Source organism: Penicillium daleae, assembly GCF_028827525.1.
Source record: "Penicillium daleae strain IBT 16125 chromosome Unknown utg000007l_segment0_segment0, whole genome shotgun sequence".
In the NCBI taxonomy this organism is placed as follows: domain Eukaryota; kingdom Fungi; phylum Ascomycota; class Eurotiomycetes; order Eurotiales; family Aspergillaceae; genus Penicillium; species Penicillium daleae.
Genome location: NW_026623155.1, coordinates 1,604,096 through 1,617,320, shown reverse-complemented (window position 1 = coordinate 1,617,320; position 13,225 = coordinate 1,604,096). Strand labels below are relative to the sequence as shown.

The following is a 13,225-nucleotide window of genomic DNA, read 5'->3' as shown; positions in this document are numbered from 1 at the left end:
GCTCAAATGGACAATGAGCACCAATTCTGACCCCCAGATTCTATTCTCAGTCTGTCGAGAAGATAATTTCTGTAGTGTAAAGTATGCTAACTTGGATTCTGCTTTTTATTCAGAGGAAATTGACGCACGGAGGGTGTTGTCTCTCTCAAGGGTCCAGAGCCTTGTATCCTCGCATATTGAGTCTGCTCGAGAGTCCTATACCCCCACGTTTAACGGTATGAGTGCCCCCCGACGAGACAATTGCGCTGAGACAAATGAAATCGTCTTTTGACATTTGGGTATCTGATCCTGGAGAGCCAAATATGGTTGAGGGTTGATGGCATTAAGTCCACCGCTTGGGATTTTGAAGGCGTCAGTGCATCAGATGTGTGTTGGGCTGCACGGCTCATAATGGACCTCGAAGGCTGGATGGTGAGAACAGTGCCACTCGCACACAATATGCCTGGAAGTTGTGCAAGACCTGGTATGCTTGATTCCATGTCTTGGTGTCGGTTTGCATACTTTTAGTATATCGACTGGCCTCTCCTCGACTATCAGGAATGAGCTTATGGAACTGACCATGGAGCTAGAGGACGATGATTTGGGAGTTGATCTGGGTGTACTTTGATATCAAGGAGTGCTCCACCAGATGTTTCCAACCAGGTATTATACTAAATGATTGATTCCTGATGATATCCGATTTGACAATACGGTACTGGGTGTAGCTAGTCTCTGGGCTCTGCTGTGCAGGTAATTCTCGCCTTTCTCGAGGGGGAGGTGCTGTACGTGGATGGACGCAAAAGTGAGGTAACCATGGGCGAATCTGGTGTCAAAATCAAATACACTAATAATTAAACTAATATATATCACAGACCACGATGTGATCTACGTCTATTCACCAAGTGTACCGGTAACAATGCCCGAAAGCAAAAAGAATCCCCCTCAACGATTACCTCGAGACATGCTATATTTGGAAGGAACCCCAACCCAGTACCCGAAACCCCCGGTGGTCCAGTGGTCCGTCCACACAGTGGCCGCTGCCGTAATTGGGAGTCTGTGGCGGTTATGCAGAATTCTGAACCGGTGCATATTGGGCATCTGGGGATGAGCAACTACGTCCAGAGGGGCTAGGGTGGGTGGGTGGGAGCGTCCCTTCGAGGGCGGGTCAAACAAACTTTTTGTAAATTTTTTTGATATAATTCTACATCACTATAATCTTTAAGTCTAGGCAAATCTACTGGCAGTGTTTTTGAACTATTTCAACGCCGGTGGTGATGTGAAAATTGGTTTTATATGTTGGGGGTGCCACCGGGTAGTGCTTGAGTTGAGGTACCTGGGCATTTTGGAGTGTCGCTTGAGCATCATGGATGATTGGTATGGGGAACGAGAAGCCGATGGTTCAACTCGGCGCATGCGCGAAATGACGAATTTCCGCTGGTAGACATTTTGGGTAATTTTCTGTTAAACATGATATCAAGCGAGCACCCGGTGACCCTGGAACATCCCGATGATGATGATGCCTCCTTGGCGAATATTTGAAAGAGGATACAGAGACTCTAATTTACTTGATCACAAATTTGTCGATCCTGTTCGTACAAAATTGAGATTCTTAATATATGTGCTTTTGTTTGAAGCGTTTCCTTTATGGTACCGTTGTCTATGAAGAGCTGTAATGCAGTGAAAGTACATCTGGAACTATTTTATGGATTCGTAGCCGTTAATCGGGTTGCTCAATTAGCTACTACTATCATTGCATTTATGTTTGACATGCTATATGATACAAACGAGACAGTGGATCTCGAATGCCGATACAGTTAAGGTACCTGTATGAATCTAGAACACCCCATGCAAAAGCGTTGTCTTCGTGTAACATCGCTCCAGAGAGAGCCTAAGTTCGAACTCAAAGCCCATATTTCACCGGCGGCTTGACGGAGGCCAGAGCATGACCCATGCTGACTGGCGCATGAGGCGGCTGGATATGCTTCTCTTTTGGGTGGCGAGGAGACATCTTGACGATTGGTGCCGAGGGGGTTGCCTGAAGTCCAGGACCTGACTGACAGAACTCTTAGTCGCTAGCGAGCTGCTTTGGATCTTTTGGGGCCTGGATGTGTCTGGAAGTTTGGAAAACTGTCCTTCCTATAGGAAGAGGACATCTGCCATTGCTGTTCACCAATTTCATGGATTGGCTTTCCTCTTTGTCTCTGTTCCCGAGACAAATTCAATGGAGGACCTCTGGCCTGCAGCATTCTTCTCTTCCAGTTTCTGTCGAGCCTCTTGCTGAGAGTTGAGAAGTTCTTCTTTGAAAGCCCATTGGGGTAGGTTAGAGATATCCCAAATGTCCGATGGCAGGGACGTATTGTATTGCGACTTCTCATCAATGCCCGCATGCTCCATCATTTTCATCAGTAACCTAGGATTTCGCAGGGATGAAGAGCTCGCTAGCTTCGCATTGAAATGAACGCCTTGTTTCTTTAGGGAGAGGAAATGCTCAAACTTGGCATTGGCAGCGGCGTTAGGTGACCCTGGAGGCGAAGGTGGAATGTCGAGATTGGGGACTGGGGGAAGCGTCAAATCGTGTACCAGGGCTCGCGTCGCTGAGAATGGCGATGAACGGCCGCTAACTGAAGGACCTTCTGGCGAATGTGTTTGGCTCATAGGCGCGGGGCCAGATGCGGGACCTAGAACAGGACCATTGGGAGATTCAATGACAGCTGGACTGGGTTGTATTTGCGGTGGCATATTCGATTGAACGGTAGGAGCTGGCTCTGGAAGAGTAACGCAGCGTCAGCATGGAAGCGCAACAACTTTCGGACCCGAGTATTTGGCGGGTGGGGGGAACCAACTGTTATCCTGAACGGGTTGTTTTGGTACAACCAGTGTCTGTTTTTCGTGCTGCTGAGCTCAAAGTCAATGATATCCCGCGTATGAAAGTGGAAGGACCATACCGTTGGTTGCGACTTAAGAGAGGGCTTCACGTCGACTTCCTCTTCGCTACTGCTTTCGTATGCACCGAGGCCAAGCATTGTGCTGGTCTTTGGCGTGGAGTTCTTGGAAGGTTGGCAGGCCAAGCCGCAAATTGGGAATAGTCCAAGCCGGTTCTTTTCTCAAAAATTGCTCAGTCCTTTCTTAGCCTTTCAAGATGTGCTAGTTGAAAGTACATCAAGCTCCAGTTGGCTCCCGCCCACCGCGGTATTACATAAGCGAGGCAGCTACAGCATCGCGTCAGACACCGGATAGCCTCCATTGCTAACTACCTCTGTCAACGAATACCTCCCCTTTCTCTCCTCCAACCTCCTCCTTTCTTTTCCTCCGATCCTATCTCAAGCTTACAGAATCTCGCAATTATCGACAGCTCTCACGATGACGTCGCTCATGGATCACCAAGCTCGGGAGACTGTCGGATACTCCTTCTCTGAGTCCACAGCTGGTGTTAAGCAACATGGATTCTACCCGTATGAAGCTTCCCACCCGGCAGACTTTAAAACCTTAGCTCACACTTTCATCTGTCTTTAGTTATACCGACAATGGTGGCTCGACTCTGGGCATCACAGGTTCCGATTTCGCCATCCTGGCAGGCGACACCCGCTCCACATCCGGCTACAATATCAACTCTCGCATGGTTCCCAAGGTCTTCAAAATTGGCGGCGACGACGAGACGGGCGAAGGAGCCACCATCGTCCTCTCCGTGGTGGGATTCGCCGCCGATGGTAATGCGCTCAAGGAACGACTCGACACCGTGGTGAAGATGTACAAGTACCAGCACGGGAAACCCATGTCCGTTTCCGCCTGTGCCCAGCGCTTGTCGACTATTCTATACCAGAAGCGGTTCTTCCCTTACTACGTACACGCCATCTTGGCCGGTCTAGATGAGGAGGGCAAGGGAGCTTTGTACAGCTACGATCCCGTGGGTTCATACGAGAGGGAGCAGTGCCGTGCTGCCGGTGCTGCTGCTAGCTTGATCATGCCTTTCCTGGACAACCAGGTCAACTTCAAGAACCAATACATTCCCGGAAGTGGAGAGGGTCATGCTCTTGCGGCGAAGAAGCCCGAGCCTCTGCCTCTAGAAACGGTCAAGGGTCTTGTACGGGACGCCTTTACGAGTGCCGTGGAGCGACACATTGAGGTCGGTGATAATTTGCAAATGGTCATTATCACCAAGGATGGGATCGAGGAGGTGTATCACCCTCTCAAGAAGGATTAGAGGGAAGGGTGTCATTCTGTCTACGATAGTTTTCTAATGCAAGAAATTTTTGACTTGGTGAATTGACTTTGTTCAAATATATTTGAAAGAAAGACTGGATAAATTTTTTCAAGATTGCTATCTTGATGTCGTCACGCGTGTAAGATATCTTGAAACACAAGAAGAGACCCAATTGAAATGCTCCTGAACGCCCATACCATGCCGGGAATCGATATAGATGTGTATAAATCAGAATCGCTCCTTCATGCGAGAAGCAACGGTTCGGAGGTTGCCATAGACCTTGCCCTGTTTTGTGTTAGAAGAATGAAATCTGGAAAGGTGGTTTATTATGGTTTCGCAGCAAATACTTACGGGAGGGCTACCGAGAATGAGGCTGACAATAGCCTCACGGGCAATGTGAATGTTCTTGAAGCCACCCAGAATGTGGATCTTCGAGTCAGCCAACACCACACGAGTCCGGCTGGCGTTCTCAATGGCAAACTTGGTCTTTCCATCCTTGCCAGCAATACGACCAATTGCACGGCCAAGATGCTCTCCATTGAGCGTCTTCACATCCTTAATCTCAAAAGTCTCGATATACAGGTCATCCAATCGGAGAAGAGCAATCGCATCGTCGATATCGAAGCCGAGGGTGAAAGCGCGGATAAAGTCTGCGCCCTTCTGGAGAGCGCCAACGTCCGCGGTGAACTTGGAGGTTCGGAGTTCTACGGCGCGGCTCTTGATGTTCATTCGGACTTGGAGCTTGAGGTGCTCGACGATAGGAGGGCAGATTTTGGTCCAGTTGGCTTTGAGGGGGGTCATGCGGTGAGGAGGAACGGGCACCTTGCGAGTCTCGATGCGATAAGCGGTATGGGTCTCCTTTGCAGGTGTGAAAACGGGGCGACCCTCTTCGTCGATGCGCATCTCGGAGTCGGCAGTGGCTTCGACCACGGGGTTGGTAACATCTGGCTCCGTCGTTCCCTGGGCATCGATCAAGACCTCATCATCTTGGTCTGATAGGTAGTTAGCGCAAATAAATACTTGTTTAGTGTCTCGGGGCGCTGTACTTACCCATGGACTCAACGGGTTGCTGAAGAGCAGAAACTTCCGCCGGCTGGCGGACGGCAGTTGGGGCAGGCATTGTTGTTGTATGAGGTGCAAGTAAAAAAAGTCGGCGAGAAATAATCTGTTATCGCAGAAATTATCAGTGGCGGACCCCTCGCCGAAAAAAGAAGTGTGGGCGTGGATTTTTCGGTGCAAACAAGACAAACGCCCGATGATTTCATGCTTCCCCAGTCACTAAGCTTTGGCCGCCCGAGCCTCGACCTCTCGCTCTCTTTCTCTCCTGTTTTCTGCAACAGACCACAGGATGTGAAAGGACCCCAAAATGTCCGCAAATTTCGGACGCCGGCTCTACGCCCATATTTGGGAATCGGCACATCCATTCCTCGGCCGCATACGACCGAATCGCGTGCCTAGCACCGACGCTTCGTCGAGAACCGCCTTTGACTCGGTTTTCGCCAACCATAGACGCTTATCATCAGCACCCGGGAAGCCCACCCAGCTCACGCGGCGATTTGCTTCTGGGGGGCTTCTTGTTCTCGTCTCCTCGAGTTCGACGGCAGCTGAAACCAGCACTGCCTGCATTATCCCATCGAAAAAGCTCACTGCTCAGTATATCTGGAAGCGAGCTTTGCATACCCCGAATGACCGTTTTCGCGATGGAGTCTCTTCCAATAGCTCCAAATCTCCAAAGGATGACGAACACCCGCAAAAAGTCCAAAAAGCTGACGACATTCCCACTCAACCCTCTCACTCAAACGCCTCTCAAGATTTGCCCCCATCTCCGTCTTCACCTACCCCTCCTAATCGCCACCATCTAATGGACCGTTTGCCGCATATGTCGCATTTACACCGACCAACAAAAGAAGAGCTTCTGGCTGCAGCAACTGGGTTTTGGTCGCGCCTAAAAGTGCGATTCAAGTGGTTCTCTATCCGAAGTGTCCGACCTTTCAACTTAGACGAGATCACGGCGCTGTTCTCATGGGTTCTCCTCGGCCATGTGGTCTGGGTCGTTGTTGGAACTACAACATTCTTCTCGTTGCTCATTCTCGCCATTAACACAGTCTTTGCGCAAGGTGTGTCACCTAGGCCCGAGCCTAAATTTGTAATTGTGCTAATTCTTGTGACAGAAACGCTTGCCGGGTGGGTGGGTAGCTACCTGACCAAGTCTTCCGGAGTAAAGGTTGTTTTTGAATCCGCTATCGTCCCCAAATGGGGAGGTGGCGTAATTACCTTCAAAAACGTATTTGTGTCGAGGCGGCCTGGCCAAGGCACTGGCCATGTTAGCAAAGGCTCTCCCACGACAGCCGCTGCAGCCGCTGCAGCCGCGGCTCGCGGCGAAACTGGATCCGAGGATTCCTCGGTGGTGGTGGAGGAAGAAGATACGAACTACACTCAATTCGACCTGTCCATCGAAACCGTCAATGTGACTTTGTCATTTACAAAATGGCTCAACGGCAAAGGCCCCCTGCGGGATGTCGAAGTAACGGGCATTCGGGGCGTGGTTGATCGCCGCCAGGTCTGGTGGCCAGCCGAAGATCTAGACCCCTTGTCTTATCGCCACGAGCATAATCCCGGAGATTTCGAGATTGATTCATTCAAGATGCACGATGTGCTCGTTTCAATCTACCAGCCTGATAACTTTAGACCTTTCTCAGTCAGCATCTTCTCTTGCGACCTTCCTCAGCTGCGAAAGCAGTGGCTCTTCTACGATTTTCTTTCTGCCAACATGATGTCTGGGTCATTTGACAACTCGCTTTTCACCATCCACCCTCGCCAGACCCACGGCTTTACCGGAGCTCGCCTGGACGACGGCGTGGAGGAGGATGGCAAACCCAGTCCATGGAAGAAACATAACCGCATCCGGGTCGACGGACTGAACATCGACCATCTCAACCGTGGTGTCCAGGGACCATTTTCCTGGATTCACGAAGGAACCGTGGATATTGTCGCCGATATCATGCTTCCTGCCGAGAACGATGAGAGCCTGGCCAAGGTCATGGCAGACTTTTACGACCGACTGGAAGCCACCGTCACCTCCAATCAATATTCCGAAAGCGCATCCCAGCGATCTCAAAAAGATCTCGAGTCGATGTCCGAGGCCGATAAGCGCTTTCTTGTAATGGACCTGCGCGTTCATCTCAATAACGTTCGGGCCGCCGTTCCGATCTTCACCCGCGACCTCTCCTATATCAACAACGCCCTCATCCGACCGATTGTCGCGTACATCAACTCCAAGCGCACCTTCATCCCGATCAACTGCCGTCTCGTCAAACCTGCTAGCGACTTTGATGGCAGTTGGACTGTCTTCGACAGTGGCTTAATGGACGACCTGTCAGCTGCGGTAAGCATCTTCGCCGCCTCTCTTCTGTATTTCGTATATGCTAATACCTGTGATAGACCTACGATGCGTTTGCGCGAGATGTTGTAGACGATCAAGCCCGTAAGCGGCGTTTCAAGAAGGTTGGATTTTGGTCCCTTCAGCTGGCTGCCCAGGCCATCTTCATGGGCATGGCTGGCAACATCGCATGATTCTGTACCTTCATACCCCTCTCACGACTCTTCCTTGGCATTTGGTGCGGCTGAAGACTTCTTGGCGTTGGACTCTGTATCATAGCAACTTCTTTTGCATTTTGAGGAGTCTGGAGCATATCATGGATCTATCACTCTTCTCTACTTGTGGGCGGAAACTCGCTCCTCTCTAGATTTTACCATTTTACCATTTTACAATCTATCTTACTGGTCTGTATACATATGCCATATTCTTGACCTTGTAGTATGACGATCTCGAGACTGGGCCGGATGTTCGTACTATATATCCTTCAGTAGTCACTTATTGAGGAATATCTAAAGTACTTCCACACTGTCTTCGGCCACTCGTAATTCTAGATCAGTGAACTAGAGATACTTATCACCAGTCTAGGACTATTCCTTTCTGCAGGCACAGCAGGTTAACCGGAAAAGCGGATCGCCACAAAAACCCTCATTTTCTCGACTCTCGTTTCTCTTGCTCGTTTTTGGTTTAGCTGTCACTTCTTCATCAGGATCGTCGGCGGTGGGCTCCACTGGACAATCTCGCAACTAAACAGCAGAGTAATTAAACCAAATGAAAAGATCACCAAACACCCCTTTTCTCTCTCGTCCTTTTTTATTTTTCTGTTCTGTTTCTACTCCACCCACCGGCCTTGGGGAGAAACCCAGTCCCGGGTTTGTTTGAGTGTTTTGACTCTTTTGACTCTTCTTTGGCTGAGACACGTTCCTCCCCCTTTCTTTTCCTGCCCGAAGCTTCAGCTCTCAGCCTCGCACCCCCCGAGGACCCGCCATCCCGCCCGTCTCACCCCCCCCTGGGCCTTTGCTCTTCCCCAGTCCCCGAGACCCCTCTGATGCTGATCCCTGAATCATGTCGCAGCGGCGAGGCAGTGAAGAGGCTTCACCCGGAGGGAACTCACCTCAGCCTTCTGCTTACCCGCCTCTAAATACGGGTCTCATCCCTCGAGATTACTTAGGCGCGCGATCCGACATGGCGGCGCGCCCCGGACCTCCTGGAACCCGCCATATTTCACCTTCGCCTCTGCATACCAAGTCCCTCCCTCAGCCATATCGGCTCGAAGAATCTCCCGTCTCCCAGAGTCCGCTTTCTCCACGATCGAGCGCCAACCCGTCGCCCTCCCAGAATCGATCGCCTATATCTCGTATAGCCAATGCGTCGTTCCCAGCACCGCCTTCGAACACTGCCTACCCTATATTCCAGTCCCCCGAGATGATGAGCGCGGACCAGGTGGACTCTGCCGCCAGGCATGGGGATGGTCATATTGCCAAATCGCCTGGTGCGTCCGAACCCGATCGCTCCGCGTCGTCATCTATCAGCTCTGTGCTGTCGACACCCGGGGACCGTCCAACTCCCCGTGCCATGCCTCGGACCTCGTCGATTGACTCGGCGATTTCTTCTTTGTCCACTGCCTCCCAGCGATCAACCTTCGACGCTAAGTCCTTGAGCCCGGCCGATATTAACAACCTTATCGCCGCTGCTGGCTCTGCGGAGGCAGTTATTGTGCACCTCCTGAGGGAGAAACACCAAGCTGCATCGCAGAATGCTCAGCTGTGGAAGTTGGTCGACAAACAGCGGACGCTTATTCTGGGCCTGAACAAGGATCTGGATCGCGCGTTCAAAGAGAAGGAGAAATATAAAAAGAAAGTCAAGGAGCTACAGGACGCCGCGCCTCCTGTACCAGCTGTTGGAATCTCGGCCCCGCGAACGGTCTCGGCAGATGCGGATTCTCGTGCTAGCCAGACCACAATTGTATCAAGAAACGAGAAGAAGGGTGGGGATCGAGGAATCGAACAGGCAACGGCTGTCCCTCCCATCGCGACATCTGGGTTCCCTCGAGGAGGAACCGACTCAAGCCCTCGCTCAGCAGGTAGCCTATCATCTCTCATCGGATCTGATTCGCAAAGGCTCCCACATCCATTTCGCAAACCACCTCCAGCGCCCTTGAACCTGCGACAAGGCGGTCATGCCCGGGAGGAGGTAGTAGACGCTGATTCCGACTCCGACTACGGTGAAGGACAGGATGTGAGGGGAAGATCGAGCTCGGAACGTGGAAGAAGAAAAACACGCGAAGAAGATGACCAAGACCGTGAGGCTGCCTTACAGACAGACTTGGGTGCGCCCGGTTCCGTCGGTGCTGCCAAGTTTGAGGTCCCCTACGGCTCACAGGATGCCGGCGCATCTGCCAGTGGCAACCCAGTCCCTCGTGAGCTAGTAACGAGATCGCCACCAAATGTCGGCGCAACTGGGTCTCTGGGGTCCGTCTTGAACTCTCGACCCAACCCCTCCGGCCCGAACGGGCGTTCTATAGCTTCCATGCCGAAAAGCCCGGGTTTGCCGTTAAGCCCACGGCCTGAGGACCGACCTATTGGATCTCCGCTGCCGCGGATGCCCCGAGATTTTGCGACTCAGGCAGGTTATAACCTCGGAGGCGTGCCTACATCTCCAAGAGCTGTAAACTACCCCACCAACTTCCCAAGTGCAGATGCTCAGCCTACGACCGGGAGACCCGGGGGTCCAATCCCGTCGATTGATCCTACGGTCAAGATTGACAGCCCTAAATCTCCCCGTTTCCCCGATACCACCATCTATCAAGGACTTGTGTCGGATGAATATCCCGGCCTTCTCCTTCCTCCGAACGCCCTCCCACTTATTCAGGTTCGGGTGTCCTCCTCACGGCTGCGACCCTCTAGAAATAGTTATATGGCATCCAAGCCATTGGATGAGGAACCGGTGTTTACCCTGAGCGTCATCTCTAGATCTGAGATGGCGGAGCTCTGGCGCGTGGAGAAAGTCATTGCATCTCTACCTCAGTTAGATCACCAGATACGACAGCTGGCCACTTTTTCTGGAAAATTACCTGATCGCAGCATTTTCAGCGGTCATTCCCCAGCCAAGGTAGACGCCCGCCGCGCTGTGCTGAACATATACTTTGACAATCTTCTGGATACCCCCATGGATGAGAGAGCGGCATTGGTCATTTGCCAATTCCTCTCCAATGATGCTATCGAACCTCGTGACGATGAGACCAGCCTTCTAAAGGGCCCAGGCCAAGCGAAACCGGACATGCTTCGAGGACCGGATGGCAAACCCAGGAAGGAAGGTTATTTGACCAAGCGAGGCAAGAATTTCGGCGGTTGGAAAGCCCGCTACTTCGTGCTCCATGGGCCCGAGTTGAAGTACTATGAGTCTCCTGGTGGCGCTCACATGGGAACCATCAAGCTTCTTCATGCCCAAATTGGCAAGCAGTCTCAGAACTCCAATAGCCAAAGCAACTCGCCTCCGGCGGACGAGGACGCTGACAATCAATATCGTCATGCTTTCCTTATATTAGAACCCAAGAAAAAGGATTCATCGGCTCTTGTGCGCCATGTGCTCTGTGCTGAGAAAGACGAGGAGCGCGATCAGTGGGTGGATGCGTTGATGGAGTACGTGGAAGCACCTTCTTCGGATGGTGACGCATCATCGAAGCAACAATCGCAGGCCCAAGGAAAACCGTTCTCCAGTTCTGGATCCAAGGCCAAGGGGTCCAAGGATGGGAGCAAGAAATCTGGCCGTGGTGTTGATAGTCCCGACCATGAAGGTGGCGCTGTGCAAGGGTTTAGTTTCGATGATACCGTTGCAGCTGAGCCTCCTATCATCGGGGGTTCTCTCGAACAGGCTCCTCGATCACCACACATGCCCAGCACCCCGTCCACCGACTTCAAAGACTGGAACCAGTCTGGGATCGACCCAGCTTTGCAGTCACCAAAGATCATTTCCGGGCCCACCAACGGTGCGGTGATCCATGATGTTGGGGCCTGGGGTAACAAGCCATCGGCCACAACCACTTCAGTGAAAGAGAAGAAGCGTAGCATCTGGGGCTTCCGCACAAGGTCTTCCTTCGATTTGGCTGCACAAGCTAGCGAGACATCAGCCGCGCCAGTCGAGCGGAGGGAGAACGTCAAGCCCGTCTTCGGTATTCCTCTGGCCGAAGCTGTCCAGGATTGTGGTCCTATTGGCGTTGAAGCGGATCTTCCTGCTGTGGTCTATCGTTGCATTGAATACCTGCATGCCAAGGATGCCGCTTTGGAAGAGGGTATCTTCCGCTTGAGTGGCTCCAACGTTGTGATCAAGGCATTAAAAGAGCGTTTCAATAATGAAGGAGATGTTGATTTCTTGACCGGGGATCAGTATTACGATGTTCATGCCGTCGCATCTCTTTTCAAGCAATACTTGCGCGAACTTCCGACAACCGTGTTGACTCGGGAACTTCATCTGGATTTCCTTCGTGTCCTTGGTATGGTACCCGTCTTCCTATCTCTTCATAAGATCTAAAGCTAACCAATTCTCTCTTAATAGAACTCGATGATAAGCAGAAGAAGGTCCTCGCTTTTAACGCATTGGTCCACCGATTGCCCAAGCCGAACCTTTCACTGCTGCGAGCACTGTCGCTGTTCTTGATCGAGATTGTAAACAACTCGGACGTGAACAAGATGACCGTCCGAAACGTGGGCATCGTCTTTGCTCCCACTCTTAACATCCCCGCGCCAGTATTCTCGATGTTCCTCACCGACTTTGACAGCATCTTTGGTGATGCTAGCTCTAACTCGCCGGCCATGGAGCTGACTGTGCAAAACACTCTATCCCCCGACGATGTTCGCTCTCCCCGCCATCAGATGTTCTCGGATATCCCGACTCCTGCATATAATCAGACATCCTTCCGCGGTGCGGGAGATGGCTCGAGCGGTCATGTTGACAATCGTGCTCCACACGAGACCGGCTTCATCCCCATGCAGCCCTCTTACGAACAATCGGGCTATAGGAATGAAGGCTACAACCCCCACCCGGGAGCCTCGAACCAATATCACTCCTTGAATGGAATGTTGAACCCGAACTTGGACGACACTCGTTCCGCCAAGTCCAAGAGGCGGGAAAGCTCCATGCTTTTTATGGAGAGTAGTACGTGATGGTTGCTCGTAACTTTTGAATGAAAACAGCTAACTCTTTGTTTTTCTAGCTCCTGATGATTTTGCTTCCCTCCACCAGGGCAATAAATAACCCACCAAAATCAACGCCCATGTCGCCCTTTTCCCTCACAAACATACTTCAAACTCGAAACCCTCTACACGCCTCTTTGATTATGAATTGCACGCAGAATGACGACTTTACCACCCACTTGGCACCAGCAGAGTCGCGAGGGAATGTTTAATGATAATGGTAATCAGGACGAGGCTGCAATATTCGAGGCATTGGCTTTCATGCCTTGAGAACTATTTTTTCAATCCGTTGATGACTTTTCTCTTTCTTTTATGTGTGATCTATCCTTGTATTGATCTACCGTTATACCCCCTTTTTTTCCCTCTTTCACTTTTCTTACTCTTCAACCTTCGTTATTTTTCCTTTCTCGTTGACATTCTTTTCTCCTCTTATCGGTTTGCCCGATGGTTTGAAATTCAGCGACTTGATTGGATGTT

The 13,225-nt window shown here is 51.3% G+C and overlaps 5 protein-coding genes across 5 annotated transcripts; 3 read left to right on the top strand and 2 right to left on the bottom strand.

The window, feature by feature from the left end:
* Positions 1-2,154: 2,154 nt before the first annotated feature.
* Positions 2,155-3,002, bottom strand: N7458_007744 (HCNGP domain-containing protein; the record flags this gene model as incomplete). The annotated part of the gene is made up of 2 exons (XM_056911126.1): positions 2,155-2,742; positions 2,925-3,002. The coding sequence occupies 2 exons, from the start codon at positions 3,000-3,002 to the stop codon at positions 2,155-2,157; spliced, it is 666 nt and encodes a 221-aa protein (XP_056763952.1).
* A 337-nt stretch (positions 3,003-3,339) lies between these two features.
* Positions 3,340-4,180, top strand: prs3 (proteasome core particle subunit beta 6; the record flags this gene model as incomplete). Its single annotated transcript, XM_056911125.1, has 2 exons — positions 3,340-3,431; positions 3,493-4,180. 2 exons carry the CDS (start codon positions 3,340-3,342, stop codon positions 4,178-4,180), a joined length of 780 nt encoding a protein of 259 aa, XP_056763951.1.
* A 228-nt stretch (positions 4,181-4,408) lies between these two features.
* Positions 4,409-5,300, bottom strand: N7458_007742 (pre-rRNA-processing protein PNO1; the record flags this gene model as incomplete). The annotated part of the gene is made up of 3 exons (XM_056911124.1): positions 4,409-4,465; positions 4,532-5,172; positions 5,231-5,300. 3 exons carry the CDS (start codon positions 5,298-5,300, stop codon positions 4,409-4,411), a joined length of 768 nt encoding a protein of 255 aa, XP_056763950.1.
* A 246-nt stretch (positions 5,301-5,546) lies between these two features.
* N7458_007741 (mitochondrial distribution and morphology protein) lies at positions 5,547-7,753 on the top strand (the record flags this gene model as incomplete). The annotated part of the gene is made up of 3 exons (XM_056911123.1): positions 5,547-6,297; positions 6,352-7,565; positions 7,622-7,753. The coding sequence occupies 3 exons, from the start codon at positions 5,547-5,549 to the stop codon at positions 7,751-7,753; spliced, it is 2,097 nt and encodes a 698-aa protein (XP_056763949.1).
* An 868-nt stretch (positions 7,754-8,621) lies between these two features.
* N7458_007740 (GTPase-activating protein BEM3) lies at positions 8,622-12,809 on the top strand (the record flags this gene model as incomplete). The annotated part of the gene is made up of 3 exons (XM_056911122.1): positions 8,622-12,048; positions 12,111-12,710; positions 12,769-12,809. The coding sequence occupies 3 exons, from the start codon at positions 8,622-8,624 to the stop codon at positions 12,807-12,809; spliced, it is 4,068 nt and encodes a 1,355-aa protein (XP_056763948.1).
* Between the last annotated feature and the right edge of the window lie 416 nt (positions 12,810-13,225).